The 16,919-nt window shown below is 38.4% G+C and overlaps 1 protein-coding gene and 1 pseudogene across 1 annotated transcript; one reads left to right on the top strand and one right to left on the bottom strand.

Annotated features, from left to right (window-relative positions):
• Positions 1-2,595: 2,595 nt before the first annotated feature.
• On the bottom strand, positions 2,596-3,964 carry LOC146480951 (uncharacterized; annotated as a pseudogene).
• Positions 3,965-4,278: 314 nt separating this feature from the next.
• LOC146480950 (zinc finger CCCH domain-containing protein 15-like) lies at positions 4,279-16,599 on the top strand. Its single transcript, XM_085108647.1, has 13 exons — positions 4,279-4,417; positions 4,499-4,570; positions 4,659-4,691; positions 7,247-7,270; positions 7,571-7,655; positions 9,115-9,273; positions 10,019-10,110; positions 10,779-10,955; positions 11,500-11,568; positions 12,072-12,152; positions 13,624-13,734; positions 14,788-14,961; positions 15,890-16,599. Exons 1-13 carry the CDS (start codon positions 4,343-4,345, stop codon positions 16,061-16,063), a joined length of 1,326 nt encoding a protein of 441 aa, XP_084964773.1. The 5' UTR covers positions 4,279-4,342; the 3' UTR covers positions 16,064-16,599.
• Positions 16,600-16,919: the final 320 nt, after the last annotated feature.

Raw genomic sequence — 16,919 nt, 5'->3', positions numbered from 1 at the left:
AAAATTATTAAAGAAGAGGGCACAGCCACTTAGAAATAGCAAGCTAATCGAGCTAAGTGGCTGGGCCAAGTGGAAAAATTTGCAAATACCCTACATTAAAATAGAACTAAGGACACGATTTATCATTCACACACACACGCACACACAAAAATAACAATAAACAAGGGGAAGTGCACACGCAAAAACTGGAAAATAAAGACTACCTCTTGGCATTGTCGCATACGCTTTACGCTCTTTTTGGACAACCTTTGTCGAAACAGCCGTATACACAACTAAACAGTTGTGTTTTAATAATAATAATAATAATAATAATAATAATAATAATAATGATGTTAACTTTTTTATTTATTTATTTTTATTTTATTTATTTATTTATTATTTTGTTTTTGCACAAGAATTCAAATAAAGACAATAGTACACCATTTTCACTGTCATTACAACCACTCACTGCCTTTGCTGAATCAAGTTATGGGAGGCGAGATTTTGCAAAGAAAGAGGGTCGTAAGACAGAGAAAGGAAAGGTAGGACGCATCGCCGAAGGGAAGGTGGGTGGGTAAAAAAAAAAAAAACATTCTGAAATCCCAGAACAGGGTAACTTGGCGAGGACCAAAGAGCAGGAATGGTTTGCTTAAATAGGCAGATGAAGTCCCACGAGACATTGGCGATGTTGACTTTATAACACCGAGGCATTACAAACATGCCAGTGTTGCGTGCAGGCTAGTTTTGTGGTTATTTAGACAGTGAGAAGAGCTCCCAGGTGGCTTGATAGCTCAGTTGGTAGGGCACTGCACCGGTATCGCAGAGGTCATGGGTTCATACCCGTTCAAAAACATGAGACCGTTGCAGTTATGTACAATTGTATGCAGCTTAAATAGCTGCAAAAAGAAAGCCTGAATTTTTGCGCAGCTGTTTAAGTTGCATACATAACTGCAAGTCGGTCTCTCATGATTTTGATAATTTCCACATGGTTCCTCACTTCTCACATGCTACCCCCCCCACCCCCCTTCTCCGCACCACACAGACACACAGACACGTGCACTCTCTAAGGCTACTGAAACACTGACCGCTAGTCCACTACTGGCACTGGCAAAGTTAAGATAAGCTTAAGCCCCTAATATATCGACAAAGATTTTTGTCCAACATCATGTTGGTCACATGAAAATTTTAGCGGCTAAATGGGCAAGCTATGTGTGACCAAAACCTTGGACAAAGTAAACTTTGCAGCCTACTACTGAAATTATGACATGAACATCAAATCAAATCAAATAACTTTATTTATCCACTGTTATCTCATCAGTTGCATGAAGTACATCCGCATAATAAAAATTATAACCTATCTATAACCTATCTAAAACAAGGAATAAATAGAGTAAACTGCTTATACATGAGAGCTGTGCTTAGATTAAGTAAATAAAGCCAGTGTGGAAAGATCCTAGAGACCTTGCCTGCCGTAATTGAGTTGGCAAACTGTTCCATAACACCACACCACAATACCCGTAGACTGTTCACAGTCCCCCAATTTTTCCGTGGGATTCTTGAGACTGGTACGCTTTGATGGAGCTGCCGCCAAGTTGTTTGTAAAAGCGAGCGTGATCTGGGGAGAGTGTCTAAACTACCAACTAACCCCCACTCCGGCTCCCCTCGGTAGTTCAGACACTCTCCCCAGATCGCGCTAACTTTTACAAAACAAGATGGCAAGATCGAAGTGTACCAGTCTCGAGAATCCCACAGAAAAATAGGAGGACTGCAAACAGTCTACTATGCCCGAAACTGTTTGTACGGAGAAGGGGAACAGCAAGTTTATCTTCAGTGTTGTAAAGGGAAAAGCCAGTAATGGTGCTATGCTCAACAAATTTAGATCGAAGATGATCAGGAGTGAGCCCAATTTAGAGATTTATACACCATGAGAGCTTTTTGTGTCTGGCACTGGGATTGAAGTTTTCTCCAACTCAACATTTGTACTGGTGTCAAAGGCATGATTTTGTAGCTTTTGGAGTTTGTTTAGTTGCAACTTCTGCCTCTGATTAGTAGCTTTTTCCCGCTTGCACAAGCCTAGTGGATAAACGTGGCCGAACAATCAAACATTTGAAGGTTTTGTAGTAAAATTGCTGCAGACAATTTAAGTTCTATTTTGGCACAGTGCTGACTGTTTATCACCTAAGATACTTGGCTGTGCATTAATTTAGTTTTTGACAAAAAAGCTAAATCAACAACTAGCTTATTATTTTTCTTTAAAGCACATGCAACCTAGACAGGGTTGATATTATTTTTCTGGAACTGTACATTAATCAGTCTCTGTGCCAAAGTAGAGCTTATCCTGAGGAAGTCACAGACAATAGACCTTTTTCATCAATGACAACCGATTTATTATTCTTTTCAATATATGTTTATTAGCCCTACTAAACTCATTTTAGAGTAAAAATTCTTTTGAATTTTGCACATGCTAACGAGGCTAGTAAGGCTAATTGTCATGAAAACAAAAAAATAATTTATCGGCCGCCATTTATGAAAAAGGTCTATAGTTTTGCAAAAAACTCTTCATTAATTTTGTTTGTAATATGTTACAGCAAACGTGGATTTACCCATTTAAATGCAAAGTCGAGATTGAGGCAGCTAGATGATGAAACATGTTCTTCTAACACAAAGTTGGACCAAGACATTTGATAGCTGAGGTTAAGGAAATCAAATGAATATAGGACTAATGGCTGTTAATCAAGCAACAGATCTGTGTTAAACCGGTCTGTCCTTAAGCTTTACGTACTCAGGGTAAAGGGAATATCCATCATATTCTCTAATAAGATCAGAGTGTTCAAATACCATTTCAAAGCACTCTTCAAAATGGTATGTTTCCATGTTGTCAATGGACTCCAGTCTCTTTCTAACTTCAGTGATTATGCTCGTAACTTTTGGCAAAAAGGAACTTTCGGCAAACTTAGAAGAGAATATGTTATAATCTGTGTAGAAAAAGCTTACCAACTTTCCCTCTTTTAGGTGACCACAAAGTTTGCAGAGTGTGCTCAGAAGCCGCTGTCTTAAGTTTCTTTCAGACCAGGAATCATCTGCTGGATTTTCCAGCCATTCATATAACACCAGTGTTTTAAGAGCATAAGATGAAAGCACTCTTCTAAAACCATCCCCCATCACAGAAAGTGTAAAAGCAGGGCTAGGTATCTTATTGCTTTGATTCAAGAAATCGTCGTCGGATGGCACAAACAAAAGGTCCCGCAACAGTTTAAGCAATCTTAAAGACACTTTGTCTGCCCACCATCTGAGCCAAATTTACAAAATAGTGAACGCTCAACACACGATTGAGAAGAACGTAGGCACAAGTTTTGACTCCTGCTGTCAAACTGAGGTGCATTTTCTTCAAAAAAATTTGGTTCCACTTCTTTCAGTACATTTCTGTATGAGCCAACAGCAAAATATGGCAAACTATCCAGTAAAGGCCTCAACACTTCTCCTGCTGGGGATGACAGACATGAAAACTCACTTTTGAGCTTCATAGATTGAGAGTTGATTCTCACAGCCAATGTCAAATCGATATCTATATATAAATCTTTGTAGAAATCTCCATTAAGCCATTTGAGGAGCAAGGAATAAGCAGGGCCATGTTTTCTCAATGGCATGCCAGTTTTTTGTAACTCTACGCTCATACCATACCTTTTAAAACCTTTCGCTTTGGAATTGAATAAACGAAAAAAAGGTCCCTTGATAGACCTCTTCCACTCGAATTCATGCCTTAGCTTTAGCTCCTTTAAAACTGATTCGGTTGGAACAACGGCGACAGTGGAACAAGGTAGCTCCTCAACTTTCACATTCTCTGGACCAGAGAGGCGGTCGAGTTGAACATAAAAGTCAAATTCATCTGGCTTTCCGACTTTTGTGCCTTCATAATAGCTGCCACACTTAATTAGTCTTGTTGTCAAAAAGGGCTGTTCTTCGCTCACTTCCAATAGGATAGTTTCGATTAACTTACTTTTTCAACAGCAGTTTGAATGCAACAAACTTCTTCTTGACATGATAGCTTTCCTTTGCGTTCGTCCAAGTCTCGAAGAAACCGATTTAAGAAAGACGTTGGTTCACTCATCGAGTTGTATTCGCGATCACAAAGCGTCAGTGGCCGTGATACAGTATACTTCTTGTGTAGTGTCGATCGATCATGAGTCAGCTAAAAGTTGCCTTCTCTGTGCCGCCACCTTGGAAGCAGAGAAGAGTCTGGAACGAGGTTATCCCATGATCCCTGGAATTTTCCCGCCATTTTTCGGTAAAGCAATTGCAAAGTATTGTGGGTAACATCAACAGGAGTGCACGGTTTGCCGGGAAATCGACTTTGGCCGCCATCATGCCTCCGAAGAAGAAAGCGGCGAATGAACCAAATAAAAAGACGGAACAGAAAAAGAAGGAAAAGATAATAGAGGTAATTAAGAAGACTTTTGTATCGTTGGATGATATGGCTTGCTTTCTGTTCGTTCAAATTTGTACTTTCTCGTTTTTTAAGGACAAAACTTTCGGCTTGAAAAACAAGAAGGGGAAAAAACAGCAGACATTCGTGAAACAAGTGACGCAACAGGTATTGGATTAGTTTGTTTCAGATCTGTAACTATTTTGAATTGTTGTATGGTTTAAGTAATAACCTATGTCTCAATCTTCTGTTTAAGGTCAAATTTGGTGGCAATCCAAGTGCAAGAAAGGTAATTAATTGAATTACATGTATTGTCGAGCTTACTATAGCCTAAATTGTACGCGTATTGAACTCACGTAAGCGTATACGTGTGCTAAAAATTGAAAATATTGCACGTGGTGGGGCTACGATCTGTACTCAATCGGATAGTTAACGATCTCCCATTGTACTATTTGAGTGGTTAGGATGTAATGTTTTGAGACCAAAACAGAGTCAGAGTATCAGACCAGCTTGACTTCAGGTTCCCTTTCATGTCGTTTGAACAGTCTGAAATATCTCCTTTAATTATACGGGTCCTCTTCATGTAGTTTGTTTAATACCGATCACTGAAGAGGTCCGTGTGGCCAAGAAGCCTTTGATCAAAATTAGTAAACATCAAAATACAGTGGAACCCCGTTAATACGACCACCTTCGGGTCGTGAAAATGTGGTCATAATAACAGGGTGGTCGGATTAACAAGGTTATAAAACTAAGGAAATGACTGCACTTTTAATTCGTTCAGGGCACAAAAAATGCTTGTGATAACGAGGTGGTCGCATTAACGAAGTGGTCGTAAGGCAGGGCTCTACTGTATGCAGCTTCATGTCTTAATTCCCATTTGTTAAGGTTTGGCTGGTATTGATACCAGATACACTCGGATCATTGAAACTGGGGTTTCCTTGATCGATTTGAAAAACATGATATCACTCTTACTGTTTAATTTGTTATTGGGTTATTCCAGAAAAAATCCACACCCCCCCGATTGATGGGGTCATTTTTTAACCCCCCCTCTCAACTGGATTTCCTAAAGTACAAGACCCCCCCCCCCCCCCCTGTCTGGATTTCCAAAACAAAAGACACCCCCCCCCCCTCCCACCTGGATTTCCGGGAAAAAAGTTAGGCTTAAATTTAATTTATTTTTATACAAAATACGTACAATCACGTCTAGAAGATGTTCTTTTTTAATTTCTAAAGCTTTGGCTAAGATGAAAAAACTCTATCGCGTGGAACTAAAAAAAGAAAGGAACAACAATGTGATCCTTTGTGTATGGACAATACCCATGGAATCTTAAAACTGCATGCACAAAACGCACTGGCTGGTTGTTCGACTGTGCTACGGACGATGGGACTTCAGAGAGGTTACCACTGTATATGTTTCAGGAACCCGTCCAAGAACTTCCTCCTTCTGTTGCTTTTGCAATAACTTACGTTTCCAAAAGTTTTTCCGAGGTACAGATAGCTACAAGTTCCTCTCAAGTATTTGAGACGAAGAGGGAATGTTTGGACCAAAATTCTTTGGAATTAACTTCTGTAGCTAATACATGTGGCTTTGCATCCTTGCTTACACAAGTATAAAAAATTCTTCTGCCTGACGCAGTGGAATCCATGTTAAGAATGCAATGGCGGACCAAACAACTGAGATTTCAACAGGGCTAACATGAACGGTGTTGCGCTGGGTCTAGTACAAGTAGAAATGTGTCAGGCGTTTCAAACTCTTCGTTGCAACAATGTTGTGACAGCTCGTTCTTTATCAGATTGTTGTTTGCGTTTTCTGCTATAAAAGGACCTGCGAAGGAACTTAGATTATCATTTATTTTAGGTGAGAAATATGTGAACAAAACATTTCTACTATTTTCAGGGTCTGAGAGCGCTGAAGTGTCACCGAACTAAATGTTCGAATCGCGTGAACTATCCGCCGAAGTGACCCCTGCAGACGACTTTCTTAAGGTCAACACCCCCTCCTGCCTGGATTTCCAGAATCTTTGATCCCCCTCCCGAGAGAATTTCCAGAATCCCATTTGTTGGAGAGGTGTGGATTTTTTCTGGAACAACCCATTATTGAAAACTGGATTATTGTATAAATGCAATTGCAGGGATTTGATTGGCTAAGCGGCCATAGTATGTGAGTCATTATACCATGCCCGAGAAATAGTGGTCATTAAATTGTCCTTTGGTTGCTTTTGCAAAGTGAAATCAGCAAGATCTAGCAATATTGCTTGATTGCTTTTAATAAAACTAGGAATACGTGACTCACAAAACCTCACGAAGCTAGGGCTGGGTGGAAAGCTCCTTTTAATACTCGTATTGAAGCATATCAAATGAGGAGATTAAAATGTTTCTGAACATAGCAACTATTTTGATGAGCATGGTCTTTTCGTAGTTCCGCAGGCGAGTTTGCCGCGGTTGAAATCTATTTCTGGCGCGACGAAATGTACAACGGGCGTGCGGGGATGTCATGTTCGATGAATGTACAGTGTTTCCCACCAAAAATTATTTTACTGCGGCCACAAGACGTGTAATTTCTTCAATGCAATCTTTCACTGAAAAAGATTTCTGGGAAGAAAGGGAAAAGATTCTGCAGAGATATTTCCATCCAGCGAATATTGATGAGCATTGCAGTCGAAATTTGATCCCGCACTAAAAGCAAAACTTCCCTGCTTTTCCTTATGTAGCCTTTGTGGCCAATCCGATGTAGCTGTAGTTGACTTTTTCTATTTTCTTTGGTATTGTGTTGTAGCGTTTGTTTAATTTAGTTTTCAATCGAAGCAGTAGTTTCTAATATTCATTGCTTTTATCTTAATGTAGGTTGCTCAGGAACAGGAAAACAAGGTAAGCACTATGGTGCTAAATACGTGTACTTTCAATTGGCACGTGAATAACGTTATTATTGTGTATCTTTTTGTGGTATTCTGTTACCGCCATTTCTTCAAGAAATCCTGGTTTTGGCAGCAAACCACATTGTCTGCTTTGTGACTGTATTCATGAAAAGCAGAGCTTTCCTTTTCATGCTTGCACAGTGATCTTTATGCTGCAAAAAATATTTTTTTGTATTTCCTATACTGTACGTTGATGCTCTCTTTTGTTGTAATGATTAGGAAAAATATAATTAAATCTCTGTTTTTTTGGCAGAAAAAAACATTAGAACAGAAGAAGAAAGAACAAGATGATTTGAGTCAGCTGTTTAAACCAGTCATTGGTCAGAAAGTATCAGCAGGTACAATGCAAATAAGCTCTGTGTTACGCAAATAAACATCTAAGCAGAGACCATAGGGTTAATTAAATATACTATTTAATTTACATGTAGCATACGTATATAATCTATATATATAGTATATATAATCTATGTAATGCAAGAGTTAGGTTATTCGGTCATTTATTCGCTACTCTGAGTTTCATGCTTCTTGTGAAGCAATCATCAGGCAACTGCCAGAAATAACGGTTACAATAAGAAAAATTTGAAAATACAGAACAATACACAATAGATGCTAACTTCTTTGCGTGACGTGTCACACGGGATCGTGATCAGTAACTAAAAAGGAACACTTTTTAGTAGAAATTTGCTAGCATGTCTACAACCCGATGCAAGTTCATTTCTGCTGTTGAGAGTTGACATTTCCGGCCAGTGCATAATATGAAAAATTTCTCCCACAAACACAAATTACATCTCTTAGATACATTCGAATAGGACCTAGCTCGTTTAACTTGCCGCCATTTAATTTCATACACAATTTTCTGATCTTAATCTAATATAATATAATCTAATAATATAATATATGTAATCATTCCTGGTTACTGTGTTTTTATTTGTAAATCGCCAAAATCAATCACTTCTTAAGTGTAAAGCTTAGCTACACATAATATAGAGAGTTAGAATTGCATTTATGGGTAATGGCAAACATGAGATTCATGTTGGTGTTTTCTTCAAAAAAAAAAATACTACACAGAGGAGAATAGTGCAAAGTAATTCTGATCTTTGATGTTAATGCAAAGCTTAACTCAATTTTACAGTGCACTCAGAAATTGAAAACAGAGAAAGGCAGGTGTAGGATAAACATGGTCACATGTTCATCTCTGCTGTTTGCCGTTTACAGTTAATGAGTTTTCTGTGAACATACAGTAATTCTTAATTTCTCAAATAACTCCTTTTTACACTGACAACAGAATTAATAATATTATTGTGATATGGTACATGAAGCAAGAAACACATGGAAAACACCTTACACAAAATGGATAGATATCCACCACCTACTATTTTTCAGTTTTGGGAGAGGTAAGGTGGATTTCCACTGTTGCGTAAATTTTTATGCGTACAGACGTAGATTTAGCTGGCTTTACATAGGTAAATAAGATAAGAAGCGATGTAAGAACCATATGCGTAAATGTAAAAAGTTGAACAGCGCTCAACTACTTACATTTATGCAAGCCGTTCATATGTTGTTTCTTATTTTGTTTATATACGTAAAGCCAGCCCGATGTACAATCCGATGTACAATCCGTATACGTATGTTAAATTTACACGACAGTGGAAATCCACCTAAAGGCACACACTTTTATGAGGTACTGTTAGCAATAACCTAGATTTTACAAAAATAGTTTTGTTTTTAGGACCATTCCTAGAAATGCAGAACTCAAATACATGCATGCACAACTGTTTATCAAATTGCTTTACACAGGAGCTGATCCCAAATCAGTGGTTTGTGCATTTTTTAAGCAAGGACAATGTTCCAAGGGAGACAAATGCAAGTTTTCACATGACATTACTCTGGACAGAAAAGGAGAGAAAAGAAGTATTTATGTTGATGCCAGGGATGCAGAAGATGATCTTAAAAATGGTACTCATTATTTTTGTTGTGTTTTCTGTGTGCTAAATGCAGGACGAAACTAATTGGAACAAAAAAGTTTCAGTCACTGTTTTTGGGATGTGCGTGTTTGTTTGTGAGCAATGAAAAATATGTTATGCTTGGGGAACCCACGGGGTGGGGGTGGGGCACCCCAAAAATGTATCTTGACATGTGCAATCCTTAAATCTCCCCTCCCACCCTACTTCAGATAAGTAATACATGTATGGCTGCCATCAATTGTTAAAGCGAAACAGCACTAATTGCAATAGCATTTTTAATTGGATATCATTATTGCCCATTTTTGCATTTAAAAATCCCCCCTGTGTGGGCATTTTGGATCTTATGACATCATACGATTATCGCTATTGTCAGAAAGCAGAAGTTCTTTTGAATGTGTAGAAAAATAGTGTTGGGCAACTGTATGAATTGGTATGATGCTATGGAGTCCAAAATGGCAACAAAAACAGGCAACAACTAAATGACCAATCAAAGTAAACTTTGAAATTTAGACACTATTTTCAACAGTTTTATAAGTAAGAGTCAATGTTCCCTTAAAAAGCACTCCCTAAAAGTCACATTTATGTGGTCCAGTGATGAAAATTGCTCATATAAAAGGCCCTCTAACTTATTTTGCAAGTCTTTTGTTGTGCTGTCTTTCAATATAATTATTGTGGAAAGAGCAGAATCTTCAAGCTACATGACTGTACATCTACAGGAACATTACCTTTTTTTTCAGATACGATGGATAAATGGGATCAGAGTAAGCTGGAAGAAGTCATTGAGAAAAAACATGGTGAAAAGGAGAAATCAATGCCTCAAACAGAAATTGTAAGTTTTCTTAAAGTATAATTATAATATTTGGAAATCTCTTTTCATTTTCTAATTTAACTGGCTTTATCTGCAATTGCCCACATATACCTTTTCATCTGCTAACTGCTGAAAATATTATTCTCCAGATCTTTTTTTCCTATTTCCGGCCGCTAGGTTTGTTCTCTCAGAGGGACACCAACATGGCGTCTCCATACTAAGCTCTATAAATTTGTGTGAAACATTTTGTCAAATAACTGGAGTACGGAATACCGCATAGACCTGACACTTGGACAGGTTTCTTATTTACTTATCATCTATAACATGTCAATTTCTTGACTTCATTCATAGAATGGTTTCAATTTTTTTTCCATGCACACAGCAATGGCGTGACAGTGAAAACCGGCAATTTCTAGATGAAACATTACGCCCACTTGTGTCTCCATTTGTCTTAGGCTGAACTTTGAAATACAGCTGTATTTATCATCATCATTGTCGTCATCGCCATCGTCGTCGTCGTCGTTGTCATCATCATCATCATTATTTGTTCATTGGTGCCGTGTGATGTCTAACGACCTTACCAATGAAATTGAATGTAAATGTAAAAAAATTGAAACACAACATCTTAGAGCTTATGGCTTGTTCATAATGCATACTTGTCAAATAATGTATTGATACTTTCTTTTCAGGTTTGTAAGTTCTTCTTGGAGGCTGTGGAGAAGGGTCTATACGGCTGGTTCTGGAGTTGTCCTAATGGTCCCAAATGTATCTACAGACACGCTTTGCCACCAGGCTTTGTGTTAAAAAAGAAGCAAGAAAAAGAAATCAAGGAGGAAATATCCTTTGAAGAATTTATAGAAACAGAGGTATGCTCATCGGCATGATATTTAAAGGGGCAGTATGACCTATTTTGAGTGTCGCTTTGAAAAGCGAGAAAACATAATATTTGTATCAAAGGAAACGTTAAAATAATAGTTCAATTTTGTTAAAAATAACCTTACTAGTGCACAGAAACTATTATGAATCATTTTTGTCTGCAGATTGCTAGGATGAAAATGGATTGCAACTTGTAAAAATTTGCCAATTTTGTCAAGTCCCCCCCCTCCCCCCCCCCCTCCCCCGCGTCAGTTTTTGGAGAAACTGACCAAAACTTATTATAGTTAAAGTTTTCTCAGAGAAATCATTTCATATTTTCTCCCGGTGCTGTAAGAGTAATTTCTTGATAAAGAAGGGGATCTTTGTAAAATGTTTAATGAGCAGTTTTGGCAACATAAAACAAAATCTCTGTTTTAGTGCTCCTTTAATATTAGTTTATCACTGTGAGGTACATTGTAGATTTAATAGTTGACATTGTAATGGCCACATGTAATAATTATTTAAAATTGCCTTGAATTTTTGTTTCATTCCCAGAGAGCAAAGCTTGGAGGAAACTTGACAAAGTTAACATTAGAAACATTCTTAGAGTGGAAAAAGAGAAAGGTAATGAAATGAAAGATCAAACAAAACCAAAGCCACAATTATATTTAGAAAAGTCAACAAAGCAAACTAGAAAAAAACCAAAAACAACAACAAAAAGCGACATAAACGAAAAAAATCAAATCACCCCCTCCCCTCCCCACCCCCCAAAAAAAACAATCATTGGTACCCATTGGATGCTGGATATGTTTTTCCCATTTTTCCCATTTTGAGGAAACAAGGCAAGGCAAGGTAGTGCCTGTGCTCGAGCATGGTGCTAAGATTTTTGCTCAGGCTATGTTAAAACTGGTGCCTATACCAAAGAACTGCACCCAAGCAAGGGGCAAGTCTGAAAGGGGCCTTAGAGACATGACACTGTATTTTGCACTCTTACAATATTTGGTTTGAAAAAATCCTCTTAATGAAGTTTTACGGGATGCAATTACATCATTGACTGCAGAAAGTGCCATCTTCACATTGAAGAAAGTGTTGTAAGTTGTATTCTATCTACATGTACTTCCTTGTAGTTAAAAGAAAAGAAAGAAAAATTTGAAAAGGAGCAGGCAAAGAAAAAGGATGATTTTAAGTCTGGAAGAATTGTTGGAAAGGTAAGCATTTTCTATTTGTATCTGTGTTTCACAGCAAGTGCTGTGTATCGTATACTGATTTGCACTCTTTAGGGATGCAATATATTTTGCTTCCTCAGTGGAGCACATTTGGTGCTTCCAGGGCCAACTTTGTTTGAAGCCTGATTAAGGCAATCCTGGGTTAACATGAACTTTGATTCGATTTTAATTACTAACTAATCAATAAAGATTCTTCCCTATCTACAGTATATATACAGTGGTATGTCTTCATTATGATTAGTGTATTTAGTGCTCAGGGCTCCTTTTGATACCAGGGTACTTATAAGCTCCTGAAGGGACTACCCTGTGCTTTATAACTAAATAAAGGTGTCTGTCTGTCTGTCTGTCTGTCAATCTCAGTTTTGATTTAGACTTTGATTACAATTACATTGTTAACGAAAGAGATGAAAACCTCAGTTGACTTTTAATCGTGGATTAATGTGAATCAGCTTTTGAATAACCAGGCACAGATGTTGATTTTTACAAGGTGTAAATTTTATTAACCCTTTAATCCCCAATAATGGCCAGCATGTAAATTCTTCTTACAAATATCAGTACTTGATCAAGCATGCAGATTAGGAGAAAAAAGGAAATGATCAAAAAGATAGAAGAGGGTTGATGTCTACACAAATTCTCCTAACTTGTCCAATAAGGAATATGTTGAGAATCATGAGGAGATATGTAATATCGGGGCTTAAAGTTGTTATGAAATACATGTACAGCTTAGGGCAATCCTGGACTTTTCTTTTTAAAATTAAAATTAAGATTTTAAATTAAAATTAAGTTATTTTGTAATTCAACAACGAGATGATCAAATGCGCGTTACAGTATCTGGACATTCTCCAGATCAAACTGGAAATGTTGGTTTATGAGGAGAGGGGAGACCAGAGCACCCAGAGAAAAACTTCTCGTAGCAAGGACGAGAACCAACAACACACTCAACCCACGATATGATGCTGAGTCCGGGAATTGAACCCAGGCCAAATTGGTGGGAGGCAAGGATTCTCACCACCGCGCCATCCCTGCTCCCCACAACTCTCAGACACAATCCACTGACATACATGATGTACATGTGGCAAATGGTTTGCCATCTGTTATTCTGTTGGGGCTGATCAGATGTACTACGGTGTACGTATTGCAATTCCTTAGAACATCCATACCCCCTCCCCCCCCCCCCCGCCCCCACACTCCCTTCAATGGAAGGGATTGGGAAAGTATGAGGCTGAACAGGATTTTCTAGCGGGTTAGGGGAGGGGGGAAGGGAGCGGAGGTGGGCATACATTCTGGAACTACACCTTACTCTGTACTATTATTGTTTGGTACTCCAGTCATTTTAATATTTAATCATGAATATGTCATGTGTAATTTTTAATTTAAAAATGAACAAGTAAAGTGGTATCTAACCTTAGTTCTAATAAGAGTTTGATATAGTTGTGTGATTGTTGTACTGTAGGTCAGTGGCAGGGAGGTGTTTATGTTTAGACCAGAGCTGGTTGAGGCTGATGCTGATGATGACGAAGCCACAGAAGATATAAGTATTTACAGACGACAAGTGGATGATGAGGTGAGTAAATAACTGACTGAATGTTTTTAAAATGAATCATAGTACATCGACTGCTACATTTTCTACTTTTCTTGATTGGTATGAATCTGTTTAGGAAACAGGAAACATTCCTTGATACTAAAGAGTTTTCCCTAAGGGCTGGTTCGCACGAGCAACGCAAATGCAAGCGCGAGCACAAGCAAACACACGTGAACTACCACAACGTAAATGAAAACACAAGCGCAAGCGCCAAAGCAAGAAATGGAAAATTTTTCATTTCCTTGCGGTTGCATTTGCGCTTGCATTTCACACGTGTGAACCGGGGCAATGCAAAGACAAACGCAAACGCAAGATGAGAAATAGTCGTTCCATGCCTCTACGGTTTACGTCCAAACCAAGATGGCGTCCTCCTCCGCCATCTTTAATCTCGTTCCCAGAGCTGTACTTATTTCCCTACTGCTGGTTCGATAACTGAGTGTGTGTATTTATCGATTTGTAGTGGCACTTTTTGGAACAGTTTTCCGAGATATGCCCGGCAAATCTGCCGAAATGTTCCTAAAGGTTTTGACGGCAATTTGAACCTGGCGGTCTGGTATGTGTTTCTCGCCAAATTCGTCAAATCTATTAAACAGGCAACCTTGTATCTGTTGAGCTAATTTAGATAAGTTTCAAGCGTCATCACTGGTTTCTCCACCAAACGACGTGACGACGTGACGCCACAAAACATCGCCTGCTACTCAAGGTTTGACGAAATTTCCCCCAATTTGCCATTACGTTGTATAAGTTTGGCTGATTATGAAATTTGACGAAATTCCACCAGATTCGCAATTGCCTAATTAACTTCTGGACGTAAGTGAATTTGTCCGATCGATGTGTTCATGAATTATATATATATTTTATTAACATTTATCTTTCAAAATCAAGAAATATATTGAAACTCTCTTGACTTACATTGTGCAGATAACAATTAATTTAGTTTTCAGTCCTGGTTAGTTATAGGGGACTTTCCAGCAAGGAATGTATCCCTTGGCGTGAAGCAAAAATTAAGCCACGGCTTTTCGTATTCTTTGTAAGGACGAAAATGAGGCAAATACCAGAACAAGGGAAATCACGTTAGAGGAAATGACAAGTGTTGCAAATGAAGTCGATGGAACTGGAACAGTGGATGTATCAAGCAGTGCTGCAGAGAGATTAAAACACAATCAAGCCACAAGTTCAACTACAACGACCCAAAATGAAGACGAACAGGTAACAATAATGAGATACTACCGCACTACTGAACAAATTGACATCCTCAAACCTATTAATAATTCATGAAGAGATACAGTAAACACCCGCATAAAAGAACAAGTGGATTAAGAACCTCTAGGCTGAAATTCGTCATTTTAGACATCTGCTATATCAAAACCTTACAATACCTATACGAAGACTTATCCAGGCTGACCTTGAAAAAAAGCAGGTTCTGTTAAAAATGTTGGTGTTTACTGTATCAAAGGAAATCACAACTGTGAATGAGGTTTGGAAATGTGATCTTAATTATCATTAAATTTGGTGAATTTTTGCTCACTTAGTATTAGTTATTGATCTTCAAGTGAAGAGGTTAATGTAATGGCCGTTTTTATACTAGAAGTTGCATTATTCGTCGGGACGAACTTGGGCGAACTGAATTCGTTGTTCGTCTGGTTATTCGTCTGTAGTATACAGACGGGCACTAGACGCATTATCCGTCTGGACGAGCTATCTTCAATGCGTCGTCTGATACAAAAAAAGCAAATGACACGACTAACAAATGTTGCAACAGCGTTTTAACAAACGGGCGGTTGTAAGTTAATCTTGCCGTGTTGGGCGTTGAAACATGCCGTTCAACATGGGGAACGCTGTAGACTGAATGGAGCCAACCGCCATTCTATTCAGCAACGAAAAAGAGACATGATGATGTGAACAAATATTTATCTTTGTTCAAGACACAAATTACGGCCCATTTTGTTAAAAAAAATGTGATAATGTAATAAGTGACCCTATCAAAAGCTCCATAAAGCGCAAATTGACAAAAAAAACTCTTAAGTTGAACAAAACTGTTTCAATGAGAGAATTCTGAAAAAACAAAATTTATCAACTTTGTCGAACGATGCGTTTGTTAATTGAGCAAATATTTTTATCTTGTTCCAAACTTCAGACCCCAGACACGACCGAAGCCGATGAAAATGGGCTCGATGAAGCCTGCGGGGGAAGCGATTTACCAAACGACGATGCGGACCCATTAGTCAATGGAATACCTATAGAGGAGAGTCTCTTTGAAGAGGACGATATCGACGACTTAGAACTTGAAGATCTCGAGATCGTTGATTAATGTTTGAGACGTCCAAAATTCGTTAAATTTTCCTAATATTTCTACCTGACAACAAATGAAAATATGCGGTATCAATGGGCAGTACTGCTCGACGCTTTTGTTGGAATCGGCGACGTTAGGATTTCATCCGTCCAGTGCAGTAGCGAAATGTGTGACTGGGTGATCTGGAATTATTACCTGGGCGGCTCATTGGCTAGCAAAGACTTCTTGCGTTGTAGTATTTTACACACTCGAGAGCTGTTAGGTGACAGAAGTTGCTGAATTAATATAATCTAGACAATACAACGCAAAAAAACGCTCTTGAATTTGTGATTGCTGTGCAGTCGTAAATATCGTTGGTTGCGGCCATTGGCTTCACGTGGCCGCCATCTTGCCATGAAACGCCGTCAACAAGGTTTCTAAGTATCCCCGTTCCCTCGCTAATTAACAACTAGTCCACAAACGCGCGTTGGATACGCGCCTCGTTGGCTATAATCATCTCATATCTAACAAGCGCGAGTGGAGTAATTGTTTTATTAAAAACAATCAAGAAATATTACTAGATCTTGCTGATTTCGCTTTGCAAGAACAACCAGAAGACAATTTAATGGTCTCTTTTTCTCGGGTATGGTATAAATAAACAATAGCCTCGATTTGGCGCGAAAATATGCTCAGATATTTGTCCGCGGACATTATCTGTTCCGAGAAGCGAACAGTTTTCCGAGAGCGAAGCTCGAGGAAAACTGTGAGCTTCAGTCGAGGAGCAGATAATGTCCAAGGACAAATATCTGAGCATATTTTTAAAGCCAAATGGAGGCTATTGTGGTTATTATCCTTCAAATACTTTTCGCAACATGTAGCAACGAGCTTGAGTATT

Source organism: Pavona decussata, unplaced genomic scaffold (genome assembly GCF_977016875.1).
Source record: "Pavona decussata unplaced genomic scaffold, jaPavDecu1.1 SCAFFOLD_51, whole genome shotgun sequence".
Classification (NCBI taxonomy): domain Eukaryota; kingdom Metazoa; phylum Cnidaria; class Anthozoa; order Scleractinia; family Agariciidae; genus Pavona; species Pavona decussata.
This window is presented reverse-complemented; position numbering and strand designations above follow the sequence as displayed.

Excerpts from the sequence above, each read along its gene's own strand:
- LOC146480950 (XM_085108647.1), top strand. The coding sequence starts at position 4,343 with ATGCCTCCGAAGAAGAAAGCGGCGAATGAACCAAATAAAAAGACGGAA. Across the intron at positions 4,692-7,246 it reads GCAATCCAAGTGCAAGAAAG|GTTGCTCAGGAACAGGAAAA; the intron begins GTAATTAATTGA and ends ATCTTAATGTAG. Across the intron at positions 14,962-15,889 it reads CCCAAAATGAAGACGAACAG|ACCCCAGACACGACCGAAGC; the intron begins GTAACAATAATG and ends TCCAAACTTCAG.